Source organism: Acipenser ruthenus, chromosome 10 (assembly GCF_902713425.1).
Source record: "Acipenser ruthenus chromosome 10, fAciRut3.2 maternal haplotype, whole genome shotgun sequence".
Taxonomy (NCBI): Eukaryota; Metazoa; Chordata; class Actinopteri; order Acipenseriformes; family Acipenseridae; genus Acipenser; species Acipenser ruthenus.
The window spans coordinates 51,191,035-51,208,484 of record NC_081198.1 but is presented as its reverse complement, the minus strand read 5'-3'; the positions used below and the strand labels follow the sequence as shown (position 1 = coordinate 51,208,484).

The window sequence follows — 17,450 nt, the reverse complement described above, 5'->3', positions numbered from 1 at the left end:
GTTGCGTAACGCACAATATTAACATTTCAACTTCTTACCAAATCATCTTAAATTAAGCCACAGAACCCCATTTATCTTAATTTAAGATACATGTTTCTACAACTGAAAACATATCCACAGCAAAACTAACATTTTGCTTTAGTACCGCAGTGTTCATTTTCCAACGCCCTTGCTTTTACGTTAAATACCAATATAAAACAATCTCCCCGGTCCCTAACAGTATTGTTTTGGGGAGTGCAATGCGCCGGTTTCCCTGGTGGGCCTCTGAACTAAAACATACACCAGCAAGACCGTTGACTTCAATTTCTGCGGGATTGATTGTCATTAAATTACACAAGCGGTTAAAGTTACCTTCTTTGTTTAGAGAATTCAGCGCACGGTTTTTTTTTTTTTTTCCTCGCTCCTCCTTTTCCTAGACTGGCGGGAGATCTAAACGCCAATCCTGCCGGATATTCATATGGTCAAATAATAGCTGTACATCAAACATGGCTTTACAGAAAACGGAAACTATGCTGCGAGTTTACTCTGGGAACGAGATGGCTTGCGGATCCGTGGACCGGCGCTCGGAACCCGATCCGGGGTCTCGGTTCTGGCCGAAGACTCGAGTTTCTCTCGAGCGATTCCGAAGATTACTGCTTTGCTCCAAATGGTAACTTTGTTTATATGACCGGATTGACGCCAAATAAATAGCTTCCCTCTTCTTGACATCACTCTGTCAGTGTTACTACGTTTCTTAATTACACACAAATATTTGTATTAGTCTTGTTTGTTAACGTTAATGTACAACAAATACGTATTTAACTACTTGTGCTCTGTACTTTACGGGTGTGTCGGCGTGTGTGCCAGCGCCTGTGTTTTGCATAGCTGTGGTGAGATAAACACAGCACAGACTGCCACTGTTCCTCACAATTATTATTATTATTATTATTTGTTTATGTATGTTGTATGTATTTATTTGGCAGACGCCTTTATCCAAGGCGACATACATGTGTTACAGGGCCACCATGTTACAATGCAAGCTTAATATATTAAAATACGGTATAGTTTATGGTCAATGCAAATAATACCACAAAAATACAATATGAACTAGGAGAAGTTAGGATTAGAACAAGTTATATCAACAATTACATAATACTGCAGTAATGCAATCGAGCATTAGCTGAGGATCCAGTAATGTGCCTACATCAGGGAAGCCCAGTGCATAGGAGGAGAGGTAGATCAAGAGTTAGAAACAACACAGAGACAGACAGACAGACAGACAGACAGACAGAGCGCAGTCCTGAGGTTCTCTGATAACCGCTTCCACCACTGAGAGGTGGTGAAGAGAAGCAGCGGGCACGGGAGGATTGAGAGAGGAGGGGAATGCATGATCAGTAAAAGATGTTTTATTCGGTGTTTGATGTTTAATCTCGGGACAACACACAAGAAGCCATTTACTAGTTACCTTTTTGTTAATATTTTAGTCCTCATAGTGCCCAAGTGATGCCAGTGTGGCAAATTATTTGGAAATGTATTTAGAAATTGCGAACTTGATGAACCCACAGTGAAATTGTATACAACAAGCACGTTGCACTGCAGTACATTAGTAAGCTGATTTTGTGCAAATTGGTTACTGGGAAAGACACTGATAAACATACATATATCTTATGCAAAGACTTGTTTTTAGAACTGCCATATAGAACTATGCAACAAAACAGAAGTGCCACACTAGGGTAGCTAATTAAATAGTTTCAGTGTCTTAATAAAAAAAAAGTGTGTATAGATGTATAGCTTTGTTTACTTGTCTGTTACTCAAACTTTTTTAGACTTGTAATACAGATCCGCAGTACTGCAACGCTATATATTTTAGATCAACGTGTCCATACAAGTCTTTGTCCACATATTTTAAGAATAAATTGATACGACTTGATGTGGAAACTTATTTATTGATTAGGGTGATATATTATTGAGCTCTTGTTAGTGCCTTCTCTGTGACCCTCTCCCAGACAATGCATTGCTGCAGACTTGACTATTATTCTTACGTTTGTCTTTTTTCTCTCCCAAAGTGAAAGTCTGCTCAAGGAACCTGTGTGTTTGGGTGGATGTGAGCACATCTTTTGTTGGTAAGTGCATGGAGAGTTAGTAAAACTACAGGTATTCAGAAAAAGCAATAAGGTAATACAGGGATGGGAATAAGACTCCCATTGTTTAGCAGTTTGATCCATTCCTGTTTATTAAGACATGCTTGTAACCTATACACTGGGGCTAATCAAGCGCATATTAAAACATGGAATGTGTGGAACTGCTATGCAGGGCTCAATCTCTTACCAGTTTCAATGCAGGTCATAATATCACTGTTGTTTTAAAGGCAATGTTGAGGGATGGTTAAACCAAAGGGAAGCAGAAAGAAAAACTGTTTAATTGTAGTGCAGAAAGATCTTTCTTGTAGCTTATTTTAAATTCTCTGGGGCACCTAGTAATTTTGTAGCAATACCTGCTGCACAAGAATCTTAACAACAAAAAAAAACAAAAAACAGTAATAATAATCAGAAAGAACTTTGCATCGAGTTTTCTAATACTGGAGGGCTTATTTGTGTTGTGCTGATATTGCAACGCAATGTGCATACGGTCACACTGAGTGACAGCAAGGGGTCCCTCTCTGCTTCCAGGTCATGTGCAGGCGTGTGTGTAAGTGCTGGCTGTTCCGTGTGTCAGGCTCCAGTCTGGGTGAAGCACATCCACATTAATCGCCAGTTAGACAGCATTGTGCAGCTTTGCAACAAACTGGAGGAGCTGGTGAATCACAGAGACACTGCAGGTATGTCCAGCTTGGTCTGAATGCCTCTTTAAACTGCAAGGTCTCGCAATCATGTTCAATTGTACGCTATACATACTTCGAGTGCCTGTTCTGCTTTATCAAAAAAGAAAAAACCTTCCCTTAGATTAAATCAGAATTGTGGTGCTGCTGTCCTTAGTGGCAGCATGTACCAAAAACTGTGATAACCCAGTGCAATTATTTCAAGTTAACGAAGTATGAAATTACAAACAGACATCAGTTATCTTTTTTGTTGTTGTTTTTTTTTGTAGTTGCAGTTTGTTTTGTTAGCTACATCCCAGTTTATTTACATTAATTGAAAAAATAAAATATTTTACAGCAGCCTTGCTGTGTGACATGCATGATTGATGATTTCATAGCACTCTGCAATCAATCAGTGTTTAATGTGTTCTCAATTATCTATCCTTTTTTTTTTTTTTTCAGCAGACAAAAGAAAATGTATACCCCCAAACCAAAGAGTTGAGACCAATAATTTTTCTTCATGGCCTTTTGTTGCCTCTCAATACTTTCAATATGACAAGATGCATTAAATAGCATAAATGCAACTACATGTAGCTGCCCATGATGTATATCTGAAAAAATATAGAGCAGTGCTTTATCCCATACAACAGCATTTTAGATTATTTTGCGACAGATATAGATATATGAACAATATATATTTATGAATGATTTGGACACAGTTATCAGGGCTTTACTGTTCTCTGTGTATGGGTGTGGTACACAAAAACAATTCCTAAATAAATGGTGCTTCCCTAAATGAAGATATTATGGAGTATTTGTTTTATCTGTGCCCCTCCCATATTTTTTCTCCTTTTAGATGTAATAAAGGATCCAAAACCAATGCCAAGCAGTCCGCAGCGCGCTGCAAATACCAAACCGAAGAAGAACTTTAAACTCTGGTTCAGCCCACGGAGCCGCAAAGTGAGATGCAAGGTGCAGAAGCCAAAGGCATCTTCAAGGGTAGATCCACAGCAACAGAAAGAAAAGAGAGAGGGGGCCAAGGTAACCAACACTGTACCGGACACAGCTCACTTGTCCGTTTTCAATTTTCCACCTTCTTCTTCATCCCAGGGCTCTTTGAGCCCCCCTAGAAAACCTGCACCAAAAAGGAAGCCAACCGCCAAGGCAAGTAAAAAGAAAAGGCTGAAAGACATCAACCAAGAGTGGGGATTCGGGAAGAAGAGGACTGGACAAAGACAGAATAAGGAAAAACAAGAGAAAGAGGAGGAGGTTGATGAGGAAAGGCAGGTCAATGAACTTTCATCCAAGAAAGTGGTATCCTTCCTCCGCAGCCCTTCTGCGGAGATGGAGGCTGGAGAATCTGAGGAACCCAAGGTAAATGTTCCTCAAGTTGAAGTTGAGTCCAGGATAGGACCTTTACACACGGGCAGGACCTTAAAGAAGGGGAACGTGGTTGAGGATGGTCCAGCCACTGAGGGGAACAGTGATGATGAGACCAACCAGGAAAGTCCAAGGCCAAGTTCTCCAGGAACCAAAGATCCTTTAGGGCAAAGTCCCAAACGGTCAAGCTCAGTGTCTTCCAACCCCTCCACATTGCAAAGCCAAACCACCAAGCGGCCAAGACAGGTACAGGATTCAAGTGTTGATAGCACTCCCAAGAGGCCCAGGAAGTGTTCTGACCAGAGAAGGAGCCCCTCAGAGTCAAGTGTGGTCCAGACGACTCCTCCTGAAAGCTCCCGTGCTTCCACCCCCTCCAGGAAAGGAAGAAGCAGCAGCAGAGATCTGGGGGTAGCTCTTCCCACTTCTCCCCACACCCCTCTGTTGAAGTCCCAGAGTAGCAGTCTCCTAGGATCCCCTGGTGTTCTCACCTCCCAAGGAAGCCCTGGAGTCACCAAGAAGAACCACAAAGGAGAGACCCTGCTGCACCTTGCATGTATTAAGGTAAGGCGGCTGCCCAAGAGGCACGTGTGCATGTTAATGCACCATTTGAGAAACTGCATGTTTTGCGTCGGAGGTTTTTTTTTTTTTACCCCGATTTTATTATTTATATATAGTATTTATTGCTATAAATCCTATTGCCCAATAGCCCTGAACATAAGTGAAGGCCAGTTTATTCCCTGTGTAACAGCTAGTGATTGTACATGCTGAGTTGTATGCATAACTTCAAAGCTTTTACACCAGTCTTCAAAGATGAAGAAAAAAGAGAAGAGTGTAAAGCAGTGCATATGCACAGTCAGCAAAAAAGGTGCAAAGCATTTTGAGCATTGCTGCCTTTTACTATTCTTTGTGTATTCTGTACCAAGGCTACTGAAGCAAGCACCTTCAGGGCTTCATCCAGAGAGAATGGTGTACAGTGACTCTTTCCTTTATCACGCTGCAGCACATAGACAGAGTATCAAGGGGCCCGACCCTGGAAGCATGAACTGTGGAATGGGTTTTCTTGTAAATTACCCATTCATTACCCTGTAGTTGTAATTGCAGTACCAGCCTGGTAATTACCACCATTTTCTCATTAAATCTTTATTAATTAAGGGCTGGGCTGAGGTTAGCTGGAGAGTTGGGCTCTGCAGTAATCTGCAGCATGCTTTTCACAATGTAATTATCGGCTGGGAGACGTGGAAAAGCTTTAGCAGTGGTTCAGGGTTGCAGCAGGGCTGTGAGGAGGGGGAGGGAGGGGGTTCATAATAATCTTGTCTTTTTACAGGAAGCTGTTAATGGCTGGGGTGGGGAAGCAACATGGCTTTAATTTAATTTATTTATTTAATATAATCAGTGGGGGGGGAAAGGAAACAAATATAATTAGGTCTACTGCTGCATTCTTGTGCATTTTGGTGAGGGGGGGTGGAATTACTCATTAGCTAGACATTAAGTAGCATCACAGTGGCAACTGTATAAGCCTGACAGGAAATCCCCACATGCTTTACCAAGTAAAGGAGTTATTTCTGTCCCCCCCCAGGGCGATGTATCATCAGTAGAGCAGCTGCTGGAGAGTGGAGCAGATCCCAATCTCAAAGACCATGCAGGCTGGACCCCACTTGTGAGTGTCAGCTGACTTTTTTTCTCTTGTATGCAGGTGTGTTTTCAGATGAAGTAAAGATAGAAGACATTCAATTTACAGTTCCCAGAGAAAGAAACCAAATGGTTAAATTGGAATTGGTACTGTATCTAGTCAATATAAGCACTATTTGGGATTGTTCAAGGATGGCAATAAGACTCCTATTGCATAGCAGTTACACCCGTACCGGGTTTTACTACAAACTTGATTATCCAGTGTATAGGAAACAAACTCAAGCGTAACTTATTAAACTGAGTAAAATGTATTTTCCATCCCTGTTGTTTAATAACTGGAGGTCTGGACTAAGGACCGCAGCGTGAAGTGAAGTGTGAAAGTAGAAGCTACTCTGAGATGAGGCTGTTGTTCATGTTGCAGCATGAGGCCTGCAATCATGGGCACGTGAAGGTGGTGGAGCTGCTGCTGCAGCAGGGGGCGCTGTTGAACACCACCGGCTACCAGAACGAGTCCCCGCTGCACGACGCTGTGAAGAACGGACATGCTGGCATCGTGGAGCTCCTACTGCGCAATGGAGCCTCCCAAGAAGTGCTGTGAGTCTATAGCCATGTAATACAGCTGTGGGCAAAAGAATTATCTCATTTTGCATCATAAAGTCAAAGGAAACCTGCTGAATAATGTTATGTTAGCATATTGAATTACATACCGCTTTGTAGTTTTTCCATATGCTGACAAAAATTAATAATGTGACATTTTGAAATCTAACATGAAATACTGTACTACTATTATGGCTTCTGGTAGACTTTTGCGATATCATTTGGTAGTTTATTTGATAACATGATGTTAAATAAAAGATAAAAATTTATGTTCATACAGTTTTTTTTTTTTTTTTTAATTATACCCGGTGATGAAAACTTTTGTCCAGAGCTGTAGAATGGTTCCCCTGTGCCAGAATAAACTGTTTTGTTTATTTGTGTGAAATCTCTCAGCCTCTTTTTAGAGTGCCGTTCTCTGGGCCCTGCCCTCATTCTGTTCTTACAGTTTGGGTTCTCTGTTTTGGGGGTCCATGTAGGATGTTGGCCAAAATGAACTGATCTAACTGGACATGGCAACATTCTCATCTGTTATCATACTAAATGTGACTGTGTTATCCTGTCATTCCTAATCCGGTCACAAAGGGGCAGTCATGTCCAACTCGGCTATCAGGAGGGAATGGATCAGTGGGCTACCAGAATCCGTTCTATAATGGCAGTAACAGGTACCCGCTTTTTAAGTAACAACAACACCACCACAATACAGATCTTGCAATTGAACTGCAGATTTGTAATTTCCCAAAACTGTGAACAGGTCACAAAATACTGAACGTCAAGACGGTATACCAGTTAGACAGCTGGATTTCACAGGCTGATCAAGACTGGTACCACCATGAGTGAGCATGGTCTTGGTTTTCACTGAGGTCCCAGGAAGAGTGGCAGTATGTTATATAAATAAACAAGCAGACATGCCGTGCACAGTGCTCCCAATAATAACTCTTAAATCCTCAGCTCCGGTCCGTAAACCCTTCCCTTTTCCCAGTGATGGGTTGACAATGCTGGGGACTGACTGATGTACGCCAGAGAGTGCCCATGGAAAGATGGAGCTGTAGATTGATGCATGGACACATTGAGTGGATGGATGTTTGAATAGTTAGCTGGAAGGATAGGTAATGGATCCTGGGTGGTATGTAGATGGATGGATGGGTATTGCTTTGAGTAGAAGGATTATATGGATAGGGTATAATCATCTTTATGTACTTTGATTCGTCTTTATGTACTTTGATTTAATTGGACTCATTGAATCGGTCGGGCCTGCTGTCTTCTAGTTCATATATCTCTTTTTGGGAACCAGTCATCTGAATTTCCCCCCTGCCTGCCCTGGGTGGGATATTATAACAATATCCTGCAGGCTATAATTCCACAAAGCAGAAGGATAGTGTGAAGTACAAGAGTCTTGAGAATGTAGGTTTATTACTCTTGATCTGGGCTGGGACAGAGGGGTTGTACTGAACATTTTGAATTGACTTTTGATCGAAAATGCTCAAACCCAATTACAACGTTTGGCCACACTGAGGTGCTGTCATTCTAGCATCACCCATTAAGTACCACAAATATTTTTCTTTGAAAAATTCTGAACACAAGCTGTATTTATGTAATTTGATACATTACATTTAACCCTTTGCGGTCCTATGTCGGACCCTGTCCGAATTCATCGAAAAAAATACTTTTAAACAGCGTGTCTAAAAGTTACCATAGCGATATAGTTAGAGACAAGTCAAATAACGCAGATGGCAGTTACAAATGCTCCAAAAATGACAAAGTAGCCTGTCCTCAAATGAGCACTTGGTGGGTTAAAATGAATACCGGCTGCCAGCCAAAATTCATCATGTTGGTAGCTACCTGACAATGAGAGATGCTCTGTGTTAATTCAGTTCATTTTATGCATTTAACTGTTTTATTTTGCATTTATCCATTTCTAAGAACACCCTACAGGGGAGGGGGAAAAAAACGGATCAGAATACTCAAATAGCTTTTTCATTCCAATAGCTGAAAAATACTGCATGAATCCGAATTAAATATTTTATGGACCAGTGGACCTATTAATTGTCCCCTAGGATTTATCTGCAGAGCAGTTATTTAATCTCCAGAACCAAACCTATTTCTTTTATTTATTTATTTATTTATTTATTTATTTATTTGTTTGTTTGTGCTTCTTTTAATTAATCGCTTGGTATGGTTCCCAGCATTACCCTCCATTTCACTTGGAGCCGATCCCAAGCGCAATCTCCCTAAAAGTGTTTCCAATTCATATTAAACTTCACCGTCCTCTCTATCGAGCACCTCTTGGACGCTACAGGATGCTAATGAGAAGGGAGGCTGTGTTTTAGGCTCAAGTGTTGGATTCGACAGTTGGTTAGAAACAATGATTTTTTTACTTTGTGCTTTCTGAAGTGAAATTTATACAGAGAAAGACCGCCATGTAAAAAAAAACCAGGTTTTTACATAATTTTACAGTACCTGCAAGGTTAAAATCATGCTGGTTTTCTGTGACCTGCCCTGCGCATCATTCCAACCCCTTCCCAAATCAAATAAACAACCTGTACAGTCTGATCCTCCCAGTACAGTCTAGAAACAGAAATCTGTTTATCTTCAAACCAGAAACCTGCTACACTTCTGAATCTACCTGCCTGAGCTTGAGTTCATCGGTACTGGGATCTCTGCTTTGAATTTGCTGGCCAGACTTTTTTGTTGTGGGATTATGACTGTAGTCTTGCGTTTTACCCTGTCATGCATTCCTCAGGGTATTGGTCAGAAACTGATTCAGTTCTTTGCATTAGTCATTCCCCAACAGCTGTGCACCTCTGAGTAAGAACCCTACTGTCTTCTGAAATATTCAGGACTAAATACTACAAAGCAGTTGTGCAGGTAGTTGTCTTGCAAGACATTCTGTATCCGTCTGAAATATTGTAATGTAGGTGGCAAATTGATGTGTATTGACGCATTCAGATTGCATGTAATTTGTAGTTTGGTAGAACAAGCATTGCTTAGTGTTCAGAAGATGCAGTGCTGCAAGATGTGAATATGTTTTATATCTTCTCTACATTCATTGTCCTTTTTAATTGCAGCACATGTTGTCTTCATACTGTTGCATCTCCTGCATTGAAGTTCCACAAGTTGCAGTGTCGATATCGATTTGAAACCGAGCATGAGAGAATTTTTAAAGACAGCGGTCCCCAGTGTACGGTATAGATTGAATGAGTGTAATTACTCGAGTGATTTTCATGAAGACAGACAGCTTGGGGAAAATCCTTATTGTGTTCTCTTAGATTTGAACCAATTTAACAAGGACCTTCATTAAGGAGATGAGCACAGTGTATGAGGGCTGGGGATCACAGAGTGGGGGTGTGCTTATTGATTGAATGAATTGTGCTGAATCGGATCTCATTCCTGCAGTAATTCTTCAAATTGAACAGATACTTCCATTGTCGCTGCTCACTGGAAAATGTCATCTAAAACCAGCTTTGTGTTCTTGTGGTACTTGCTATTTCCACTTGCACTGCCTGCTGACTCGTGCAGCACGTCTGTATGGACTGGACTGTGTGGTGATTAAGTCGTATTCCGTTGTGTTCCCTTGCCACAGTAACATCTTCGGACTGCGGCCCATTGACCATGCAGAGACGGATGAGATGAGGGCTCTCCTACTGGCTGCACACAAGGGTCCCGCACCCATCCCTGCCCCACACCCCCCTTGCCAGAGTCTCAGCAAGGTACCAGGAACTTTAATTTTGCAGCAACAGAACCACTCAGAATGATCACAAACAGTATCAAATATCAATGGCACTATATTATAAAGCAATTAAAATGACAATCCAAGCTAATTACTCCTTAAATAAACAGCAGGGTTCTAATATATATTATAATACATAATGCGCAGTAAAGAAATGTCTACACAAAACAACTTAAACACATTGTCGATTCATGTAGTAGTATAATACATAATGTGTTTTTAGGGGGTGGGTGTACTTTGAAGTATAATTAGGGCTTCTGATTTTTGGTGTTAACGGATAAAACACGATTAAAACACCCCCGATACCAAAAAAAAATGAAATCGGTGGATAGCCAATAAACACCGGGAAAACTGTGGAAATGGTTAATCAATTTACGTTGACTTTACCTTTTTTCAATTAAAAAAAAAAAAAAAAACTACTACAAAAATAATAATAAATACATTTCCCAGTGCTGCTGGGCAATGTCCCGCCTTCCTGACTTGCCTCTATCATTGATTTGTTCTGAATACTTTAAACCCGCCCCAGCTACTGAGTGACAGCACATTCCTATATTTCTATTGGAGACTCTGCTTGCGAGATTTAAAACGAGATTACAATCAGGATGGAGGCTTGTTAGCGGGATTTAAAGCTGTATTACAGTTAAGATAGGAGGATTTTAAATAGAATTGTGGTGAAATGTACAAAAATGCCTACACACAAAAACCTCAGAAGAATGTGCCCGTGATCATAGGGATTTTGTTGTGGAATACAGCAAAGGAAAGAAGGTACAACTTAAGTGTGCAAGTACTGTCGAGTTACTACTATACATATTTTTGACAGAAAAAACAAAACAAAAAACGCTCAAGCATTTTGGAAAGTAACCAAAAACACTAATTTCATACAGTATATAAAAAACGAACGCCCTGAACAAAACGATTTACATAAAACGCGAAAATAGCTAAAAATAAGCACAGAAAAATACAATTAATAAAACATGAAAAACAGAAGCCCTAAATATAATTTACTTGTAAGTTTAAAAAAATAAAACAAAAAAAAACAAAAAAAAAACAAACTGAAGTGGGTAGCATCATAGATAATTGGTAAGAGTGACATTCCAATGCAGTTTAAGGCATTTCAGGCACTTTAATAAGACTTTTCCTATAGGCCATGGGCTTGAGTGAATCCAATTTAAGCCCACAGTAAAGCCTGAAATGGGTTAAACCGCCCTGTCACATTGGAGTACTGTTGAGCGTAATTCCTTCCTTTCTTCTAGACCCCAGTCAGCCAGAGACGCAGCGTGTTGCTGAGCAGCGGCCTGACAAGAGCGCAGCAATCCAAAGTGAACAAGCTGGCCACGCTGCTGAAAGCAGGGAAGAGCAACGAATTCAATAACTCGGGTATGGTACACAACAGGCTTCTTTTTTAATTTTTGTGGTTGGTAAAATTGTGTAGGAAATACTATTGAGTGAGAATCTGGGGATCTATCTGGGGATATAATATAGCAGTTGCATAACTGCTTCTCCAATTATGTTGAAACTTGGCAAAAAAAAAATCTGGACTCTGGAATCCGAGCGAGGAGCCCGTCTGGTCCTTTCTCCCGTTGGACTGTTTTTTCTTCCAGAACTGTAAATCGGTGTTGGGCTTGTATTTTTTTTGATTGAATTTGGGTTTTAGCATGCCATTGCCATTTATACTTTCTTTAGTTGTAGCAGCACTGTAACATAAACAAAATTCAGAACCTTTTCTTTCTTTCCTCCTTTTTCAGTGACCCATATTATCATCTCAGGTGACCATATGCCATGTACTATGAAGTGCCTTCTGGGGGTCTTGACAGGCTGCTGGATATTGAAGTTTCAGTGTAAGTACAAACGTACTGTGGTACTGTGGTTTTGACAGACCAACTTGCTGAGACAATAGACATGGGTTATGAAACATGCGTGACTATGGGGACTGGGATCTCTGATGGAATAGTATGTGAACATTAAGTAAAATGTCTCTGTGAAAAGAGATCTGTGGAAAGGATAAGGCCAGTGGATAAAACGATATGGCAGTGAAATGGTTCATTATCTCCATATCACCAGTCAATGCATCTTCATCACCAAGGCAGCTACATTCCTACATCAGAAGGAATGACAGTAACTTTGAAGCTCTCATTACAAACATGAGTAATAAAGCACAGATTCGTGTCTGGAGAGTTCCATGAAAGGCAACAATACAAGCAAAAGCAGAAAAGCCACATTGAGATTGAACTCCAGGGAATCAGCAGCCGTTGTTACAAAGCAGTACATTTGGTAACCAGGACAGCGGTGTGGAGGTGCAAGTCTTCCAGAGCTCTCTCTCTCTCGCTCTCTCTGCTCTCTCTCTTCTGCTGTTCACCTCTGTCTCTCCCAGCAGCAGTGTTCAGCTCAACTTTCTCCAAATGTTTATAATTAACAACATCCGTGTTGCTCCGATCTGTCTGAGTCACAGGTTTCCAATTAAGATTGTTGCAACAAATCCTGTATTTGGGCCCCCTGTTGAGGAAATATTTGTCTGAGAGGCAGGCTGTTTATTCTAGAAAGTCAGTGTTGGTGTTGGTCTGCTGCTTTTAGGATGTTAAGAGCATCTATTTATGTCACTGGCAGCTGATGCCCAGCTGTTAAGCCACCAGAGGAAAGCTAAAGCTTGGAGTTTTATTTCTTTCAAACAGTTCCAGTTATAGACGGTGGGATTTCCACTGATGCTACCCTGAATTGGCGTAGCTGCTCCTTTCATCTCATGATAAAGGTCTAATTTTTGGTGGCCTTAACAGCTGTTGTCAAGTTACTAGACTCCTTGTGCAACAGAGGGATGAATCAAACACATCCTCCTACAGTATACCATGCAGGAGCACGAGTGGCAATGCAGCGCCTTCTACAGGTCCCCAGACAAACAAGATTGGAACCAGGCTTGCATGACTGATGGCCACACACAGTATGTCAACGTTGCAAAAACAAAGAATTACCATAATATCTCTTCTCATGAGAAGGATTGCCTTCTGTCTATTGCTTGATTTCCTTGCCGTTAACGCAGCATATCAAATGCATTTTATTATACCGCAACATCCATGATGGAGGTAGTCTATTAAAGCAAGAGGACAATAGTAGTAAATTCTACAGAATTCAGATTGAACATGATGCAGTGATAATGTTCCTTCACAAATCCTGGCTGAAATGCAGATGAACTGAAGCCTGCATTAAAACTATTGCTCTCTAGCTCCTCTCTGAGTGTTCATTTGGGGGAATGATGTGGGGACCCTCTCTGTGAGTGTTCAGTTGGGAGAGCGATGTGGGGACCCTCTCTGTCGGTCTGTAGTCAATGGCATGCTGTGATTACTGGGGATTACTTTAGGAAAAAATATTGAAATGGCAATAGGCTGTTGGGCCAGCATGGGTAGGCTAGGAAGGCGCTGGTTTTGCATGATGAGAGCGCAGGATGTTTGGAGATTCCAGTCTCTTAAGATCTTCGCAAGGGGAAATCTCTGTTTTCTCTGCTCGTTTCGATACAGAACAAGGTATACTTGAAGACTCCCATTGCAGAGCAGTTTCAGCTGTTCCAGCTTTTGTACAAAACTTACAATCAAGATGCATGGGGCGGGAAAGAAAAACAGAAATGGCTCAAACCGCTAATCTCTGGAAGTCAGAAATTGTCCCCCATCTTCCGATAAGCTCCCCATGTAAGCCATCTATCAGTCAGTCACATAGGAAAAGACATCAGATCGAACAAACACTGGATGCAACAAGGCGATGCTGTGGAGCAGTTCATGTTGCAGGTGCTGCTAAAACAATTTCACAAGGAACGTCAGTATTTGTGTGTGTTTTAATTGCTATCTTACTCCTGGTTTCTTAGTTCCCACACATTCCTTTTGAAGCACATCAGCGGGTGCATAATTCAAAACGAATTCTTGCTTCGAATCTAACATTGAAACACTGGCAGGTGTGTTGGTGATACTTGTTGAAAAAAATCGATTTCCGTGTCAGATGCCAATGTGCCTCCTCTATCGGGACGCAGATTACGATGTCTTATTTACCCCCTGCAAATGAAGGTATTTGCCAGAGGCGGTTTAAGTGAATTAGTCACTGAGATGAAGCTGTTCCAGACGCTTGCTGCTGGTGTGCTTGTCAGGTGCCAGGCTCTGTGTGATCCCGCATACAGGCCTGCAGTCCTGTCACATTGTATTTTGGTCTTGTCAGACCTGGGAAGCTGCTGTAGGCATGCCAGTATAATCAGTCCATCAGGTGCTGTATGAAGGGCTTTTATGTATTTTGTTTCCAAACGTGCATGCTGCTGTTAATGATTAGTTATTTAACTCAAAATATACCTTCGGCAGGTTAAACAGATAAATCCTCCCATTGCAGCTTGAACCATTTCAGGCTCTACCATGAGATTATCTAGATACAGCTGGAAAGCTGTACTCGACTTCTCATTGACCCAGCTTTGCTGAAGTTTTACATTATTTAGTGCATTTGAATAATTATTATTATTATTATTATTATTATTATTATTATTATTATTATTAAAGGAGGCAGTGTGGTCCAGTGGTTAAAGTCCAGGGCTTGTAACTAGAAGGTCACCGGTTTAAATCCCACCTCACTGACTGACTCGCTTTGCGACCCTGAGCAAGTCACTTCACCTCCTTGTGCTCCATCCTGCGGATGAGATGTTAAATCAGTGTCCTATTGTAAGTGACTCTGCATATAATGCACAGTTCACAGCCTACCCCTTATAAAGTGCTTTGTGATGGTGGTCCACTATGAAAGGCGCTATATAAAAATAGTTGTTGATTATTATTATTATTATTATTATTATTATTATTATTATTATTATTATTATTATTATTATGTTGGTGAAATCCCAATTTTATGCAAAAATCAGATTCAGCTTTATGGTAAGTAAATGCACTTTTCTTTGTTTCGTGCCACTTTTCAATAAGGAACAGTCCAGCCCCAGTGTGGTTTTGTACCTTTCAGCAATGCCTGGGAGAGTGAACCACGCTGCCTTGTGCTTTCTCTCCTCAGGGGTGACCGCTTGTCTGGAGGCCGGGGAGCAGGCACCGGAGCAGGAGTACGAAGTGGCTGAGGGTCCGCGCCGCGGCCGGCTGAACCGGGAGCAGCTGGTCAGTGATCTCGTCGCTCGTTGCAATCTGGGCAGCTAGCGGCTGTAGACAGAATTGACACCTAAACTGCGGATTGGGGTGGTGTGAATTTGGGTGTACAATGGAGAACAAGAACTTTTATATGAAATGCTGCTAGAAAAACTTAAAGCATGAAAATGTCTGTTCAACTTTCATTTTCTATGGATTGGTTATGCAATTTCTTAATTCTTTATTTTTGTAATACCTGTAGAGAGGACAGTACAATAGCCCCAGCCCCTCATTATTCACATTACTGTATATCAGTGATGTATTAACCATGCTGTAAAAGAAGCAGCTGCAGGTTAGTCTGAAGAGGAAAAACAGTTCAAAGTGAAACTGATCTTTCTAGGATCTGGAGAGAAATCTCTTTGCTGTCATTTAAGAGTTGATAAATGACCTATGGTATGTGAATAGCATATGAAAGCAATGGTAATTCTCCCAAAATAGAAAAAGGATATTATAGGAATATGTGAAGTACAATATTGTATTCCTTAACACTTCAAAGTGTTCAGTGACAATTGAAATCTGCTTAGTCCTCTCTATCCTGTAAAGCGGTTTGTGATAGTGGTCCACTATGAAAGGTGCTATATAAAATAAAGATTGATTGATTGATTGATTGATTGATTGGTTCTATGTAATACAGAGACTAAGCCAAACAAACCTGTTCTTGTTGTTCCAGTTGCCCCGGCTCTTTGACGGCTGTCACTTCTACTTCCTGGGCTGCTTTAAGAAACCCCCGAAGGAGGACCTGGTGCGGCTGGTGAGGGAAGGCGGGGGTCAGATCCTCTGCCGGCAGCCCAAGCCAGACAGCGACGTCACGCAGACCATCAACACGGCCGCTTACCACGCCCCACCCAAGTCTGACCAGTCCTTCTGCACCCAGTACATCCTGTACGAGCCCGGAGCCAGTGCCCTCCCCGAGAGGGTTCGCATGGGCAAAGTGTGGTCCGCCCCGTCCTCCTGGCTCATCCAATGCAGCGCTGCCTTCCAGTTCCTACCCGTACCCGAGCCCAGCAGCTTAGAGGGGTGATGGAACCTGTATATATAATCTCACCACCCGTAGGAACTACAATGTTCTTTCCAGGTTTTCCTAGTCTGTGGTTCCTGCTGCCACTCTGTAAATTCACTTCCTGGGCAGTGAGTATTTAGGATAGCTCCTGATGCCATATGGAGCCCTTAGACTGTAAGTGTGAAGATCAGGTGGGGTTCTGGTTGCACAGGGTGTGAATTTTGTTATTTTATACTTTTGATCCGTGGCATGTGAATAGTACTTGTAACAAGGCTTGTTCTGTAATGTTGGCTCAATCAATAGAACTCCAAAGTCCCCCCAAATTAATCAACATGTATTGGGAGGTATTTCCACCCCCTGCCTCCATGAGTTACCTGTATAAATATTAGATATATACATGTATTTAAATAAGCATTTATGAAATGAGGCTGAACATCCATGGTATAGAAATGAAACATTCTGTCATTTTGCGCAGTTCAGATTTTTGTAAATTTGAAATCATATTCTGTTAAACTGTTTGTAAAAAGTCTGATTTGAGTGGTGTGTTTTTACATGATAGGCAGTAAGGCGTAAGTATGGCTTTTGTTTGGCATTGTCAATAAGAAAAAAATAACACTGGTTTAAAAGAATAAATAAAAAAAAATAATCAGATTGTACCATGTGTCTGTCTTGCTATGTCTGTGGATGTGGATCTCGCTCCTCAGAAGTGTTGCTATGTCTGTGGATGTGGATCTCGCTCCTCAGAAGTGTTGCTATGTCTGTGGATGTGGATCTCATTCCTCTGAAGTGTTGCTATGTCTGTGGATGTGGATCTCATTCCTCTGAAGTGTTGCTGTATCTGTGGATGGGATCTCATTCCTCTGAAGTGTTGCTATGTCTGTAGATGTGGATCTCATTCCTCTGAAGTGTTGCTGTGTCTGTGGATGTGGATCTCATTCCTCTGAAGTGTTGCTATGTCTGTGGATGTGGATCTCATTCCTCTGAAGTGTTGCTATGTCTGTAGATGTGGATCTCATTCCTCTGAAGTGTTGCTGTGTCTGTGGATGTGGATCTCATTCCTCTGAAGTGTTGCTATGTCTGTGGATGTGGATCCCATTCCTCTGAAGTGTTGCTATTCCCACTGTGCCCCGTTTAACTTGTGCAGTTAAATGCTTCTTCTACAGTAAGTCACTGAGTAGCAGTTTTTCTCAGAGTTTTTAA

General features: G+C 41.4%; 1 protein-coding gene across 1 annotated transcript; it reads left to right on the top strand.

Moving 5' to 3' along the window:
- Positions 1-212: 212 nt before the first annotated feature.
- Positions 213-16,906, top strand: LOC117403681 (BRCA1-associated RING domain protein 1). Its single transcript, XM_034005985.3, has 11 exons — positions 213-649; positions 2,046-2,102; positions 2,649-2,797; positions 3,633-4,717; positions 5,733-5,813; positions 6,207-6,379; positions 9,963-10,089; positions 11,363-11,486; positions 11,855-11,947; positions 15,126-15,223; positions 15,921-16,906. The coding sequence occupies exons 1-11, from the start codon at positions 486-488 to the stop codon at positions 16,269-16,271; spliced, it is 2,502 nt and encodes an 833-aa protein (XP_033861876.3). The 5' UTR covers positions 213-485; the 3' UTR covers positions 16,272-16,906.
- Positions 16,907-17,450: the final 544 nt, after the last annotated feature.